The 17,511-nt window shown below is 41.8% G+C and overlaps 1 protein-coding gene across 4 annotated transcripts in view; it reads right to left on the bottom strand.

Moving 5' to 3' along the window:
• The window catches only part of App (amyloid beta precursor protein), a 231,206-nt gene that overhangs the window by 135,284 nt on the left and 78,411 nt on the right, over positions 1-17,511 (bottom strand). For all 4 annotated transcript variants that reach the window (XM_006987946.4, XM_006987944.4, XM_006987945.4 and 1 more), the window contains exon 3: positions 13,516-13,645. In XM_006987946.4, the coding sequence (XP_006988008.1) occupies positions 13,516-13,645 (130 nt within the window). The remainder of the gene's footprint in view (positions 1-13,515; positions 13,646-17,511) is intronic.

The raw sequence follows: 17,511 nt of genomic DNA on the forward strand, positions 1-17,511 counted from the left end.
ATTGTAAGCTGTGTGTAATGACTTTCGTTAATAGGGTACTAAAGTACTCAAAGGGGGAAGGAACAATCCTGTCAGTGAATCCTGACATACTACCTCAGCCAGGTGGCTGGGCTCTACATCAGAAGTGATGTACCATGAAGCAACATGTGCCCTTTTATGATGTGTGTGGTGGTGGTGGTGTGTGTGGGGGGGTTTCTTTATTTCTGTGATCTTCCATCTAGGCAAAGTAAGAGGAAATTCCAGAGTAAAGACATCCTCCAAATTATAGTTGGCCAAACTGTCAGGGTTATAGAGAGTTAGCTAAGAGGACGCTAAGGAATCTGATGTGTCAACAGAAAATGCTTTCCTCGATGGAATCCTAGGGCAATAAAAGAACACGGGATAAAAGCTAATCAAATGTAAACAAAGTGTGGGTTTCAGTTAATAGTAACACATCAAAACTGAGAAAAGCCAAATATGAAAAAAGTTCAAAGCCATTTGCAACCTCATCAATATTATAATCTTCAAAAAGCATACATGGAATTACTATGGCTAGAAAGAGTGGCGCTACAATGGATTCTTCTGATATCTAACTTACAGAACTTGGCTAGAAATTTTCTTGGCAAAATAATTTGTATGTATGTATGTATGTAGCATGTGTTATTTCAATTCTTTTAAAAGATTCCGGGAATTTAAGAAAATGCCATATTTGTGAACAATCGAAGATGTTCTTTGCTGCTCTTTGGGATTAAAGGTATGTGCCACCACGCCCGGTTTTACTTCTTATATGCCTTATACACATGGCCTACCAATAATTTTATACAACATACTTTTCAGTATCTTTCTATATAACCTCCAGCTGTCCTTGAATGCTCAACCCTCCTGTCTCAGAGGGCTGGGTTTACAGATGACACCATGCTGACCCTTCTGCAATACCTTTCATAATTTTGTGCATGAAACAATTTTTCACAGTGTGGGATTTTCCATTTATGGCAAAGCAGTGGCAATTAAGAAGTTTCCAATTATGAAGCTTTCTGTAACTCAGACTTTATGATAAGAATGCTTAATCTGTAATAACGGTGACACTATGAAAAAATGTTTGGCCAGACAAGTTCAAAGAGGAATGAGAATAAAAACTGAAAGCTAGCATAATCTGATGCAATCTTAAGTGAATACTCAATATCACTGAGCACCACTAAATGCCAAGCTGCCCTGAAGCTAGGTCCCTAGAGGATACAAGAAATGAGGTATACAGCATGCAGTACTGCATTAAGAGTTTATGCAGCCTGGTCCAACAGAAATATAAAGTAGGCCACATAGGTGGTTTCAGCCACATTTAAAAAAGCAATATATACTTTCCATAATATACATACATACATACACACACACACACACACACACACACACACACACACATATATAAAACTGACTTTTATAACATATTTTATTTATCCTATATTGTCTTTTCAATGCGAGAAATCATTGCAAAAGTTATTATTGAAGCATGCTGTATTTTCCCATCCCTCCACTCTTCTACACATGGTGTACCTTTATGCTTGCAAACCTGTCTGGACTACCTATGTTTCAATGTGGTGTAGCCACGTGTGGCTGACTGCCAGTAGTGAGCACAACAGACTCTGCATCACGTTTTAGAGACCAGGAATTTCTTTTGAGGCTCAGTGAGTTAAATGAGGACAGACAGAGGTTATGGGAGAACATGAAAAGCCCAAGACTCAGGTTAGCAGAGAAACAGGAGGCTGGATCAGAATACACCGATACTGCACAGTTTAATTCACTAGGAGCATCCTGTACACTTTAGGCACTGAGAGGTACGCCTCCAGGATCCCTTTTGTTACTGTCCTAAGCTGTACGTATCAGCCAACTGCTCTTCTTCCCCACCGCACTTTCTACAGTTCTGCTGTTACACTTTGTATTTGTGGATATGTGACTAATTCAGAGGTGGAAACTGAAGGGCCGTGTCCTTCAGGCCTCGGCCTTCTTAGGTTAAATTCAGTCTGGTTTCCTAGGAGCTGAAGAGCAGACACAGCGGGGACACGCTCCTCCTAAACCATGCTGTTTCTCGAAAACACGAATATCTTCACTGGTTGTTTTCTCCTAACACTCTCCTTCCTTCTACCTCATTAAAAAAAATGCCAAAACCACATAGATTTTTTTAAAAGATGTAATTTAATTAGAGTTATATGTGGAGCTTTAAAAACCAAAAACCAAAAACCCCAAACAACCCCTGCCCCCCCCCAAAAAAAACACACATAATTACAAAATGCCAACCAGGCTGAGGTACAGGGAGGCAAGACAACCACCAGTCATTAGCAAATCCTTAAATCACAACAGGAAGTAAATGTACACAGCATGCTCTTCCATATGCCATATTCAGAAACCCCTGTGTGAGGCAGGCTATAATCAAGAGCGAAAGAGGCTCTTTGAAGGGGGTTGCTGCTGCTGGAGATCTGGCTCGCCACTCTCCAGACCCTGCCTTATTCTTTCCAACGCTGTCCACCTGGCTCGGTGCCTGCATACTGCAATCAACAACTGTTTCTTCAAGGACAACAACAAACACTTTGGTCTCAGCCCTCAGGTTCCCTGACCACCCAACCACAGTCTTCTCTACCTGCCTCCCCAAATTCAGACAGCTCTCTGTTTTCTATCTTAAGCTTTCTTTCTATAGCACTCCCCTATCTTTTTAATAGTTCTGATTGTATAAAGTTCTGTCTTCTGCTCTGTGTTCATCTTCCATTATCACTCAGGTATACTGCCCATGCTTAAGGATTCAACAACCTTCTCTACTCTTCCAAGGTTGACCTTCCATTTGACATTTCTAGTCAATGCTAGACTCGTCTACATGTAGGTCATTGCTTTTCTGAACTGTACTAGAATCCGGTTGTCCAACCAATGCGTCAAATCTCATGACTGTACACAAAGAACAATGGCCCATGTCTCATCGGGTCAGTATCTTATGAGGAGAAAGAAGAGAATGAAAAGAAAACGTCACAGCACTCAACAAAAGTCAGCTACGAAGAAACGAGGGCACCCCACTTGAAACTGGCACGGCTTTTAACTGGGCACAGTTAGCTTTCAGAGCTCTGTTGAAGCGCAGAAAGGAGAATCAGGATTCACCATCATACCAGCAACACACCTAGCGATGTGCAACACAGCAGCTAATAGAATTAAAAATACAGCAGGTTATCATGATTCCTCAAGCTCTTTGAGAAAAATATCTTTTAGAAATTACCCATATTGCTTCCGAGATCTCTCCAGAGGGGATACACCCCCAGATAAATGTTACTTTCTGTTACTGTACCACTCTGGTCTTTCAAAATGCCACTCAGACTTGCAAACAAAAGGCTTAGTTTCATTATTGCAAATCAGTTTTCTGGAGCCGATCCTCAGAGAGCTGAAATCATTGAATTTCTAGACTTCTACAAAGGAAGGTTTGGGCGAGAAACAATGATATTAAGGTTTCAAAAGGTAGATCCCTAGCTGTGCTTTAGCAGCAAATCCCCCTGCAGGCTTCCGATCCACTTCTCTACTGCAGTGTCTTATGATGATGAGTTAGATGCCTACACCTGCTGATGCCAATTGGATCCAAGCAGGACAGGAATCTCTGCTAACAGAACATAGAGCCAGCAGTTCAGCTTTTCAGCTGATAAAGAATGACTTTTAAGAAGAAAGAGGATATAGACTATTACAATAAAACTAGAACTTCTCTCTCCCCAAAGGCCCCACTGATATCTATAGTGAATTAAAGGGATATGGATAATTATCTACAGTGAATTAAAGGGATGTGGATAATTTGAGACTTTTGCTCGGCTTTGTACTCAGTACCCTAACTAAGAAAATCTCTGTCACATAGCAACATGAGAACGAGGCCCCTCTTCAACCTAATAATCTTTTATCACCACAGCTTCAATCAAAGATATAAACAGAGACTCTGGCTCCTTTTGCCACTTTCTGCTTGATTGAATTTGATAATGAAAATGTCTGTTCCTTTCAGAGCGAGCAAAAGTGTCATTCAGTTTTTACTCACCAGGCAGAGAATGAATGCGTTTGTTTGGACGTAAAATCATTTGAATATGCAAAATCATTTAAATATGCATCACTACAAGCTGTGGCACATTGATGGATGCAGTAGTTTAGGATTCTCTTCAGCAGTAAAGTGAGGCATCAAATGAAGGTGTATTCATGCTTGAAACATCTTCAGACTCCATCCATCCCTCCCTTTGCACATGGTCAGTCACGCCTTCCTTTCCAGGATGGGTACTCATCCAGAAAGCAGGGGAACTGAGCCAAAGCCCATTCCATTACCCCAAAGTCTTCCAGGTCAACAATCCAAAGTCACATGAAAAGACTAACTTTGGTTTACCTCTCCAGGGAGCAGATATTTTGAAGAGCAAGCATTCTGGGCAAGCAGAAACGGAGCCTTTCAATGTACTTAAATCATTTCTCAAAGTAAGAAGACACGCACAGGCAGAGAGTCTGAAGAATTGAAATCTCTAATTTTATATCAAACATTTAGAAAGGGCCCTATGTTTGATTATGATTATAACTAACGGGGGTACCCCCTTTCAAATGATTTCTGCCTTTCCATTAACATGATCATGGTAGTTAAAATGCACATTCCAAGAAAGTTGTCCTTAGGATCCAAGCTGTTTTATTCCAGAACTCTTGTGGTTTTGGAAACATGCTGAGGGAAATTAAGAAGAGCCAGCAGAATCTTCTAAGAAAAGTGCGACTGAGGTAGACCTTCCAACAGCATTCACATTAGCCTGCTCTAGCAGCTAGCTCCGGGATCTAAGCTTACAGCAGTGTAATGGTCCTTAAGGTCACTCACGAGGAAGGAAAAGGAAGCCAAAGGTCACTTCCTCCTCTTGACCTGACTCATGTCACATGACAGTCTACATCATTTCAGCTGGGGATTATAGTCAAACTAGTTAGCTATCTCCCAGTCATAGCTCTTTAGTTCTAGGGCAGGAGGGATGGCTACTTACACAGATCCCTGGAAACCTGTCCTTTACAGGCATCACACAGTAGTAGCCCATCTCTCTGAGAAAGCAGAGCTGAGGTTTGAAAAGCCGAGTGAGTACAAAAGACATCTTTGATAACAAGTCCCATGTCAACAGAACATTCAACTACAACAATAAATAATAGGTCATATGTGTGTTTTCCTGAATTTCAAGCATTTGCCATTCTTGACTCATTAGGCAACTCTATTGGCACTCCTACAGCGGGCAGCCTTCGGTATTTTTCATGCAGATAGATGATTTAACTCTCCTCTTCCCAGCTAGGACACCTAAACTTTTGTTTATTTAGTGTGTGTGTGTGTGTGTGTGTGTGTGTGTGTGTGTGTGTGGTCAGGCAAGTACATACACACGTGAAGGTCACAGGGTAACACTCAAGGGTCAGTTCTCCAAAATCTGGGGATTGAGCTCAGCTTTCCCAGCCTATGCACAGGTACCTCTACCCACTGAGCCATATCATTGGTCCCTAGTTTTTAGTATAACCCTAAGTTCTCCTCACAGAATAACGTAATTCCAAAATAGAGATGACACCTGTATTTTAAAAAGATACTTTGCAGCAAATCTTATATTTAAACTGAATTATCCAAAATGTTTTTAGAATTCAAAATTTAAGAATGTGCTTAATTACACAGCACCACTTTAAAATATATATTAAAAATCAGTACATGATGCTTGCTAGGTATTAGCAGCAGGGCTCCTAGTTCATATAGATCTAGTAAGTTCTTATGCAAGGAACCAAGAAGCCAGGAGGCTTTGATAAAGGAAAAGAACATGGGTGGGGGGGTGTACATGCACAAACATCTCTCTCTCTCTCTCTCTCTCTCTCTCTCACACACACACACACACACACACACACACACACACACTCATACACACATTTTTCAGAGGGCTGAGAATAACTCTACTCTTTTGCCTGTGACAGATTTTAATTATCCCAAATGGTATTCAGCAATAAATTAACTGGTAAAAATAGCATACTGATTAAGCATGATGTTTAGTCTAAGAATTTCAAATTTATTAGTGCTGTTTTGTTTGAAAGTGTGGGAGGTTGAACTCAGGATGTCACTCAGGCAGGCAAGTAGTCGACCTCTGAGCTATATTATCCACTACTCACCATTTACTCATAAGGAACTGGGATATACCTTTCGTGAAATGTCCATATAAGCTAATGAACCAGTACTCCAGAGGTCCCACAGAATCTGAGAGTCTTCCCGCAGAAGAAACCTGGCCTTGGACATAATAACGCAGGACAGCCTCAGGGAAAGCATGAATGCAATTTCCTGGCAAGCTTGTGCACTGTGTAAAATGAGCACCAGGACGAAGTGCTGTAGAAAAACAGCAGTGTTTAGGATTTCTGAAGTGGACACAAAACATGAGCCTGAGATGGAAAACAGGGAATGAAAGAATAAACAAACGGAACAGCATGGTAAGGACCCAGGAAGAAGGCTACCGTCCACAGAATTTGATAGCACCCAGCAGACAAGGGAGAGAAATGTGCTCAGAGCTGATGCCACAGATAGCTGGAGCTGAGGAGATGATAACGCCTGGCTGGGGAAGGATCGTGGGACTTCTCACCACCACATCCAAGGCAGAACTGTGAAGGACAGAACAAGGATGCTCAAGACATACAGGGAAGCAGCACACTGAGGTGAGTGAGGGCCAAGGGTTCTCTGAAGAACAAAGAAAACACGAGAAGCCTAGACATTACCGATAGAGGAAATCACATAGTCAGACGGGCAAAGGTCTTTACAAAGACAAAGGTAAGCTATAACACTAGAGGACATCTTGAAGAAAATACAACCATGCATAGGCACTCATTGATTTAGACTGAGAATTCTAAAATCTTACTACCAGAGCGATGGTGGTTGATGAAAACCAAGCTCCAGTCATTCAGCTGGCAAAATATACGGGAACTTCCTGGCATGCTGACTATAATCCTGCTAATATTAACTTTGCTCTCTGTGTTGATCAGTACAGGATGGCATAAGGTAAGTGACGCCTGCTGTCACCTTAGGAAGCGTTTGGCAGGACAAGTCCCCGCTGCTCTGTGTCATCTGCCCTCCAGGAGACTCCTTTTCCCTTTCCCTCCTTCCCCCAGTATTCACTCCAATCTTCAATTCATTCTTTCCACACGTCCTGACAAGTGGTAACTAAGTGCTATGACATGCTCCAAGCTCTAGGGGGTTTTCAGTGAGCGAACAAAAGACCCCAGAACCGAAGCGCTTACATTTCACACAGAAACCAATTATCTCCAAATGCAAAAGCATTGTAAGAAAACATTGTTAATCTTCTGTCCCACGAAGTATTTATTCTTAATATAGCCCTACAATTATTCTTTTTCCCTAAGCAGACTCTCAAGCTCACTGACATAATACGTTCCTGACACGATGATACCCTCTTAGCTGTTTGCTATTGGAAGGTGAGACATTTCCTTTAGCTGTGTAGCCACTGGTGAGGCTCCTGTAGACAAGACCTTATCCATGCTCTTGTTAAGCGACGCTAATGAGACCAACTGAGCCCCCAGAGGAAGGAGATATATGCAAGGAGAGCGGGGCTGGGTGAGAAGAGAAATGGGATCAGCAGGAGTACAAAGGAACAAGTGTTGGTGACTTGGGTAAGAAGACCTGCTTTAGTGAATTCTCCACTTCAGGTCTCCCCACTGTGGGAGATGATACCGCTCTTACGCTACTGCCTTGCCTTCTCACCAACATCACCAGCACAGCCTTGTCAGAGACCAGCATCAAGATAGACAGTGATGTCCGCTTCTTCATTATCTCCCCAAGGAGAGAAGAACTAAAGAGGTAGTGGAATGCTTGAGAGATGGAGCCTGGAGGGGAGGTTATTGCAACATCCCTATCCTCCCCGAGCATCTTCCCCCCCCCCCCCCCCCCCGTTTCCTCCTCTTCCATTACATCTTTATTTCTGGCCATGAGGTGGTTTTGCTCTACCATGTAATCCCATCACCATAGGTTACCTCACCACAGGCCCAGAACAATGGGGCCAAACAACTAAGCACTGAGGGACACCAAGAGCCTTCTCCTTGGAAACTGACAGGGAGCTGACCCACAACGCAGCTGACCAAACTATTCACACTGTGCATTTAATAAACTGTGCATTTAATAAAAATCACTTTCTGTTGGTTTTTTCAATGTTTTGTGCTTCTTTCGCAAGAACTAATATGAGCCTGCACTTTAAAATCTGCCTCATTTTCTCTGCTCTCATCAACACTCTAACTTCCCCAAACTCTGTGAGAGGATCCCAAAGGCACAGGAGGCCAGGCTGGGAGGACACAGCAGGCAGTCCATCAGTGTCAGCTCTTCCCCAAGAGCCCCCGCGTCTGGGCCGTCCCCCGCTCTTCCTCAATCTGCACTTGCTGCTCTCCAGACTGCTGCAACAGCTGTTGCTTAGGGACTTTTCTTTCTCCACTAGCGATCAAAGCCAAAGCTGCAGACTCCCTGACAGGGGAAGAGAATTGGAAGAAGGGACAGGGAGAAGGAGGCCCCTTGGGACACACCACCAAGAAGAGGTGAAATTCATCAAGGGGGAATGTAAGAAAACAGAACACTTAATGAGCTACTTGGTGATGACCATGACAAAAAGGGGACAGAATTTATCCCCATTCTGCAGAAAAATACTGAGAGCTTTCTGTGTCCGGCACCTGTATTTGAACTTTAGCATTCCTATCCCTCCACCCCTTACCCCCAAGACAACGTCTCACTTTGCAACCCTAGCTGTCCTGGAACTCACTGTGTAGAGCAGGTTGGCCTAGACCTCACAGAGATCTGCCTGCCTCTGCCTCCTGAGTGCTGGGATTAAAGATGTGAGTACACCAACATGCTTGGCCACAGCACCCACTGATACTGTTATTAGAATGCCTTTTAACATAGGTATTAGACTTACTGTTATTGTCATGTCATTTCTTATATTCTCAATACTATTTTTGGATAATTATTTTAAAAGCCTACAATACCACCTCCCTGCCCTAGCCAACAATATTTATTTATCAGTCAAGTAATAATGTCTGTGTTAATTCAATTTCAGTAGTCTGATAGAAATCTTACCTTTAAAATAAGTAAAAGGTTGGGCTGGAGAGATGGTTCAGCCATTAAAGGCTAGGCTCACAACCAAAATAAGTGAAAGGTTGTGTTTTAATGAGTACTCCATAGATTTATTATTAGGGCATGCAGTACCTAACATCGTCTTTACAAAAACTGAAAATTGTGAAGTTCATGAAGTCTCTGGATTCCCACATTTGGATTTCTGGGAATTTACAGGATCCTTAAGCTCTAAAACAAATGTCCTTCCATCCTCTTGCCTACTTTCACACTTTGGTGATATTTATTTAATATTCTGAAATATTTTACCATTAGCAGATGTGTTTAATAACAACAACAAGAACCTGTTCAACAGAAGAAGTTCAACAGACTTACTACAGTACCATTATCTGTCAGTTAACCAAATAGATATTTCTTAACCTAAAGAAGACTGAGGTGGTTATAGCTCATTTAGAAAAGCAGCCACCTAGAAAGCAAGGTAGATTTGTCCTAAAATTATTAAATTTTAAAATTAAAATTATAAAATTCAAAATTCAGGAAATCAAAACTCAATTTCTCATTCTGAACAAGGTCATTACTACCTACACATTTAGGATATCTTCCTTAGTAACAAAGGCATATTGACATGTTGCATACTAATTCCTCAACTTCTAATTCCTCTTCTAGATTATGCTACTAATGGCACTTTGGCCCTGTAAAATCAACAATGGTTTTTCTTAGGCAACATGTTGTGCCATTGCTAGCCAACTTCAATAGTGGATCCAATATACCACGAAGAGAGAAGTCATTCAAAGTCATGGAAAGTGTTTGAAAGCAAAAACAAAACAAAAAAACAAAACAAAACACAAAACCACCCTACCCCCGAGTGATGATAAATGATGTGCTTTCAATTCCACATATGGTATGTGATAAAGTGTTTATATGATCAAGTCACATCCTACACTCTGGTTCTGGAAGTATCAAAAATAAAAAGGGAATTGAGAAAGCCAGCATGCTCCCAAGGGAGGCCATCCATTCCATGGGAGAAAAGTGCCAAAGGCAACACGATACACTTCCCCATCCCACAAGCAAAGATACTGCAGAGCACATATCCAAGGCAAACACAGAGTGTAGAGAGAACTCAGCTAGCGCCATGTTGGGTCCTTCGTCGGGGAGACAGAGGTCAGGAGGCTGCGTGCCAGGAAGGCCAGGAATTTTTCACAAGATTTGTTTTGAATGTTTTGAATTTCAATACAGCATTGCCTAAGACAATCTTGCTCGTTCCTTTAGGTCATATCTTTGTGGGAATTAACTTTAGTAAATCTCTCCTTTGTGTAAAGTATATATTTGGATACAGCTGGAGTTTCAGAGAGTTTTTGGACACAGTTGGAGGTTTCAGAGAGTTCTTAGATTAAGGTTAAACAATAATTCTTTGTTTCAGGAGCAAGTTATAAAGAAAAAGGCCACTGATTACCTCTGTCATTATCAGCAAACTTTAGCACTCTGATTTATTCTATACCAAAGGTCACCATTGCCAACTTTATTAACATAATATCTATTATGGAATTTTAATAGTGGTTCTAATACAGTTTTTTTTTTTTAAATAAATCACAAGGAATACTGACAATGAATCAAGAAATGGTGGGCTTTGGTTGTGATTTGAATACACTGTGGCTTGTGTGACTTATATCGAGAAATCTAACCTCTCTGGCGATTGACATTTATACCCACGAAGGAAGACCTCACAGTATAACAGTTCCAGTGGGTGTCCTGTGAAATTACTAAGGACACAACACTAAGATGAAGGAGAGATCAGGAAGTCAAGGGAAAAGGAAGGAAAGGCTTGGAGAAATTAAGGTTAAAAAAGTTAAAATATTCATGCAAGCAATATGTACATAAGTTATATACGGTCTTCAATTCTTTTTCTCAAAGTTGAAAACATACCACGCATACACATTAGCAATATTTTAGAATATCTAGAAAATTTGCCACTCACTGCCTAAGAAAAAGACAATGTCATATCTCTTCATTCTAATCTAACCTCACTGGCAAAGCAAGAAACAGGTATGCTTCGCCTGTCAACTGACAGTCTATTTTAGGTCCAACGGGGATAGACTGGGGATTTATAAGATGAGAAACACAATAAAGATTCAAACAGGCCAGAGGCCTGCTGGGAATAGCTAATGATTAGCTAGTCTATTAGCAGTCAGGAACAGTTAGTGTCAGTGTGCTCATAGCGTATCAGATGCTGAACCAGACCTGGGGAATTTCCTAAACATGTCACAAGCGGCCTGCCTCCTTGAATTATGTACTTCAACTTCAAAGGAGCTCAGACTCTATTCAAAAGATAAAAGAGAAATCTGGAACTGGCTGATGACAGAGGCAACAGGGAATTCAATCGTCCTCATTTTTTCAGTGTCTCTGGGACAATTTTGAGTCACTTCTCCATTTTCCCTTTCCCCTGTCCGACCTGTATGTCTCTGTAAACCTCAGCAAGTGAAATGGTTTTGTAATAGTTAGAGGTAAGAGCTGAGGGACAGGTCATTGCCATTACTAACACACTGTCTGCTAGATGAAACTAGCATTCAAAGACAAATTAGTGAGACTGTTCCCCTCAATGATATAACAAGGTTTATCACAGTGTGGTTCTTGTGTATTCACAGTATAAAAACCTGGCTTCTTGCTAAAGCTCTATAGTAGGAGGTCTGGATTTAGTATCCGAACATTATTCCCTTTATATTCTCTTATTAAACCTTAACTTCAACCATACAGTAAAGAGCTAAAGGCCTTAAGAGGCATTAAAGAAACGAGGAAGAGTAAGAAAATGCACAGACCATCAAATGGCTTAGAATTTGGTTCAACATTGTCTTCATCACATACTCATTAAATATGAAATGCAGATGAAATTTTCATCCTAATGCCTGTGTTGTCTGTTGATTTCTCAAATTACATGCACAAACAAACAGAAATCAGCACGTTCTTTATTATATATATGGGGGTGTGCATTTGAGTGCAAGTGTCGTTGAAGGCTAGAAGAGGGGGTCTGATCTCCTGGAGCTGGGGCTGCAAGCAATTGTGCATCACCTGACCTGGGTTCTAGAAACTGATTTCAGGTTCTTCAGAAGAGCAGCTAGAACTCTTAACGGCAGAGCCATCCCACCATTCCTGGGTATGCTCTTATGGAATCCACTGCTAAACAAATACTACGCCAGTCTCTGGAGTCTCTAGGGAACTTTATTTGCAAAGTTCAGTCTGGACCCTTGCTGCTAAAGTGTTGGGGCTCAAAACCCACTGTCTTGTACCCAGGAAGGGAGCAAGGACGTTCTAACAAAGATTCCTTTCAGACTTTGTAAGAAGTCATCAATATTTGTCTTATTTACAACCTTCTTATTCATCAATAACAATGGGAAACATTTATGGAATTCATAAAATCAAATGGGGCTACTGATGCCAGGCTTGTTCACATGAAAGGCCAGCTAGGAAGAGCAGTGAGATTGAGAACGGACTTCAGATGGCTCTTCCAAACGACAAAGATGACTCAGTTTTTAAGATAAAAATGAAAGTAACATTTGGAGTCAGTAAAAGAGTTGAAGCCTTGGTGATCACACCGTTTCTTCCAGTTTGATATGAGTAAGTAGAAAACAAAACAATCAAACACACTTCCTGACCATTCATGACTTCAGGAAGAAGGGGTGCTCTGGGAAAGGGCTTTGTAAGGAATTAGTGAGAGGCTGGAACTTCACATTATAGTCTTTCTTCTGTGAAATCCTGGGAAGAAATACACATGGCCTGCCATTTGTAAACCTGGACAGTACAAATGGCAACCACTTGCAAGACTCTGGGACTCTACCACCAGACATTTTTTCACTCAGTAGATGCAGGACTGGCCCTGGGACTTATAACTTTCATGAACACCCTGACGAAAGCTATTCTGAGGCACAGAGCTAAGAAATGCTGTTTTTGTATTAAAGGAACATGGGGCAGTGCCTTCAATATCCAAAGCACAGAAAAAAACAGAATTTTGGTACTCACGAGGGAGCGGATCTTTTTTGTATTGTGGACACTAAAATCCCAAGTCTCATAGAAACTGACTCAGCATTTACCTATAACCTACATACAACCTCTTATATTCTTTAAATCACCTCTCCCAGGCTTAGGATACACATTAGTGCTGTAATGCTTGCCTAATATATACCACAATAAATAATAAAAGTAACAAATTAACCTTTCCTTACTAATAATACCTAATGCAATATAAATCATACATAAACACAAATACAGGACTGCTTGATTATTTTCCACCCATGTTTGGATGAATCTGCAGATGTGAAATGCACAGATTCGGAGCCAGCAATATGGTGGTGGCCCACGTGCTCAAGGGGTAGCATATGCATCTGACCTAATGAGAGCATCCTGCCATCAGCACCGGCGGTGGGGCTGGCTGGCTGGCTGGCTGGCTGGCTCACCTAAGCAGCGGTAGGGAATCACGATGTGGGTGTGGGTCTTGCACTGCTTGCGGCCCCTCTTGCACCAGTTCTGGATGGTCACTGGTTGGTTGGCTTCCACCACGTTTGTGATCTGCAGCTCAGGGTAGACCTAGGGAGCACGGGAGAAGAGGAAACCGTTACTCGTGGCAAAGCCTGACAAGCGCACAAACCTGATTAAAAACTAAACCTCCCCTGCCATTCAAAGGCCCCGTTATCCCCTGAGAGCCAAGCTGCTAAAAGAGCATCAGTATAAGGGAAAGGGCCTGACTGGCAGAGCCTAGGGCCTTGCATTGAACTGCCCATGCAGACAGTGTCGGGGGAGATAAAGTAGAAACAGACTCTTGAAAGCATGCGGTCATTTTCTATGCAAAATAAACAGACCATTGAAGACCCTGGCTTGTAGCTTTCTAAAGGACCACTGCAACTGATACACTTTCGGATATCATCTTAACTTACTTAAATTCAACCCATTCTATATTTTATACACAGAGTACAGCATATAACTAGTTTCCATACAAAAATTAGTTTCTGTCCTCAAAGTAGTTTACATAAAAATATTTTATTAAAAAAAAAAAGTCTTCAAGAGGGCCATTTAAAGTCCGGCATTCATGAATTCTCCTTCTTCAGTAATAAACCACTCATCTTGTTCTGTGATGACTGCTCTTCGTAAATCACGCTGTTCGCTGAGCACTTGGAATGAAATGTCAAACTCAATCAACTAAAATGTATTTGCAAAATATCAAACCACTTCCGTGAAATAATAATGGGTAGAGATTTGAAAGAAAAATAGTAACATGGAATGTGTCTCTAAAGTGAGCAGTTTTGCAGCATAAATAACAATAGAAATAGCTGACCAAAGAAAGGCATTAAGGAAGCAGATGGCTCTTACTGGAGGATATGAATCCAGGAGGGGAAGGTGAGAATGTGAAGGGAATTATACCCAGTCAGAAGATTGTAAGACAATGGAATTTCAACCCGGAAATGAGCTAACGGGTTTGGTGCAGAGACACATCAGAGAAACTGAGCCAGGAAGAACCAGTGCTTGGGAGAGTTTGAGAATTAAAATGAAGACTCCGAGAAAAGTCTCAATTACTGGTAACTGCAAGGAATAGACACATGGCCATCAGAGGAAGTAGAAGGTTAAAAGGGAAGACGTCGTCACTGAAGGAATGAGAATCACGGGTTTGAGAAACTGGAGAAAACATGGATTCCTCAAAATCACCTACAACTTACGAAAGAATTGTAGTGGATGACAGAAAGCCAGGAGCAGAAGACTTCAGAGACTGAGGGTGTGTGCCAAGGGACTAGTGGGGTTCAGGGACCACTCCATCCATAGAGGAAACTGGTGGTCTAGGCTGAAAGCAGGAGAGCGTGTAGATAGGGTTAAAGGTATACCAGGATGAGTGGCTTGGAAGTTGAATGCAGAAGGATACATCCCCAGCTTGTGGGTACAATGCTGAGGATTGGCGAAGGGAACCCAGGTTCCTCAGCAAGATGATCATGTCCACCTGTGAGTTATGGATACAGAGTACCTTGTTTATTAATGTCAGAGTGACTCTGACTTTATTTAAAATGTTGACTCTTGCTGGGCGGTGGTGGCGCACGCCTTTAATCCCAGCACTCGGGAGGCAGAGCCAGGCGGATCTCTGTGAGTTCGAGGCCAGCCTGGGCTACCAAGTGAGCTCCAGGAAAGGTGCAAAGCTACGCAGAGAAACCCTGTCTCGAAAAACAAAAACAAAACAAAACAAAAAAAATGTTGACTCTTGTTCGTTGTGGGGTTTTTTGTTTGTTTGATTGGTTGGGATTTTTTTGTTTTTTTGTTTTTTGCATTGACTTCTATACTCTCAAAATACTATAAGAAAGTTGGGCGGTGGTAAGCACATACCTTTAATTCCAGTACTCAGGAGGCAGAGGCAGGTGAATTTCTGAGTTTGAGGTCAGCCTGGTCTACAGAGTAAGCTCCAGGACAGCCAGGGCTGTTACACAGAGACACCCTGCCTTAAAAACAAACAAAAAACAAACAAACAAAAAAAACAGTATAAAACAATATTGCTTATGTCTTGGTTACCTCACCTTAGTACCCATGCAAAAAAAAACCCAACAACTTGAAACATGGTAAAAACGGATAAATAATCTAAAAACTACATTCTAGACAGGAAAATATTATTTAGTGCCTCCCCATGGACTCTCTAGCTATGAAAACACACAGAAGAAACTTAAATGCCTATCATTAAGTCACAGAAGCCAGTCTATAAAGGTTACATACTGTTATGGTTTCCATCACATGACAATGTATAAAAGGCAACTCTAGGGGGGCAGCAAAAGGATCAGGGCTTGGGTAAAGGCACTTGTAACACACGCATGAGGATCTGAGTCGAATCCCCAGTACCCAGATGTTGGAAGCACATGTATGTAATTGGGGAGTTGGGGGGACAGCCAGATCCTCAGGACTCCCCGACCAGCTGACCTTGCCTAATCTGTGAGTCCCCAAGGCATTGAGAGACTCTGTCTCATAAAACAAGGTGACAGGCTGGAGAGATGGCTGAGGGTTAGAGCAGTTGTTCTTGCAGAGGAAGTGAGTTTGACTACTAAGCACCCACAGAGTGGCTAGCAACCATCCTTAACTCTGGTTTCATGGGATCCAACACCCTCTTGGGACCTCTGTGTGCAAAACACACACACACACACACACACACACACACACACACACACACACACAGTGCATATAAATATAGACAAAACATTCTTACATCTAAAATAAGATAAATAAATCTTGCAAAAGTAAAAAAGGAGATGACTCAAAGAACAGACAGAAACTCAGGTTGGTCTTCACACTTGCACATAACCCTGTACACACATATGTACCTGACACATATCACTTGCACTCAATATCACATACACACACAGAAGACAAGGGCTCTTCAGGTTTTAGGAGAGCAAAAGAGTTAACGAAACAATGAAATGACTGCCATTTCCATCTGTCCAAACCCAAAGATGGTACAACACCGGGAGCGCGCACTAATACAAGCTACAGCATGTGGGTGACAATGACATGACCTGCAGGTTCACGACTTGCCGCAGCTGTACCACTCTGGTGTGAGGTGTGTAGATGATGGTGGGAATCCTGAGCATCTCTCTGCCTTCTTTTCTGTTTTGCTGTTAAATATATAACTTCTCTAAAAAAAACTGTATACTTAGAAAATAAAAAATAAGGTATTCACCTGAGTAACTGTGTAGACTAAATTCAGTGGTGGAGGTTATATGGGGAGAACACACACACAAACATGTAAGTCAGGACCCATGAGATGGCTTAGGGGATACAGGCACCTGCTGGCCTGAGCTCAATCTTTCACACACACACACACACACACACACACACACACACACACACACACACACACACACGGTGGCACCTGTGCACCCCACACACATCCACACTCATGCACAAACAGTATCAAATAAAAATGTAATAAGAAAATTTCATTTGTAAGTCAGACCCCTGTGCTGGGTTAAGAAGGTTTCTCAAATACAGCCTGCAGTTTGGCTGCAAAGGGCACAGCTATCTTTCCTTTGTCTTATTTTGTGCTTAAGTATCTTTAACACTTCAGTACACGCATTTCAAGGCGCACACAACGCTCTCCCTGAAAATGCCACTAAAATGTATAAGCCCCGTAGCTTTATTCTATATAATGAATGGCAGGTAGCTTTGTGTACAGAAATATAATTCTCCCACCTTTTCTTATGAGACCACAAATGAACAGCACTCATGAGTCATAAACTCAATGGCATGAGAGTTCGCCCTGGGGGACACGACTTTCTGTGCAGTAAAGTGTGAGTTACTGCATTTTTCGAAAGGATTCCAGCTGGCACTTCAGAAATGCTACCCCACCGTGAAGCTTCTTAATGTCCGTTTTCTGTAAATCCCTATAACAGACGACAGTCACACCACATTTCCTTCTTTTCCATTTAAACCAA

The sequence above is a fragment of the Peromyscus maniculatus genome, chromosome 12, assembly GCF_049852395.1.
Source record: "Peromyscus maniculatus bairdii isolate BWxNUB_F1_BW_parent chromosome 12, HU_Pman_BW_mat_3.1, whole genome shotgun sequence".
Classification (NCBI taxonomy): Eukaryota; Metazoa; Chordata; class Mammalia; order Rodentia; family Cricetidae; genus Peromyscus; species Peromyscus maniculatus.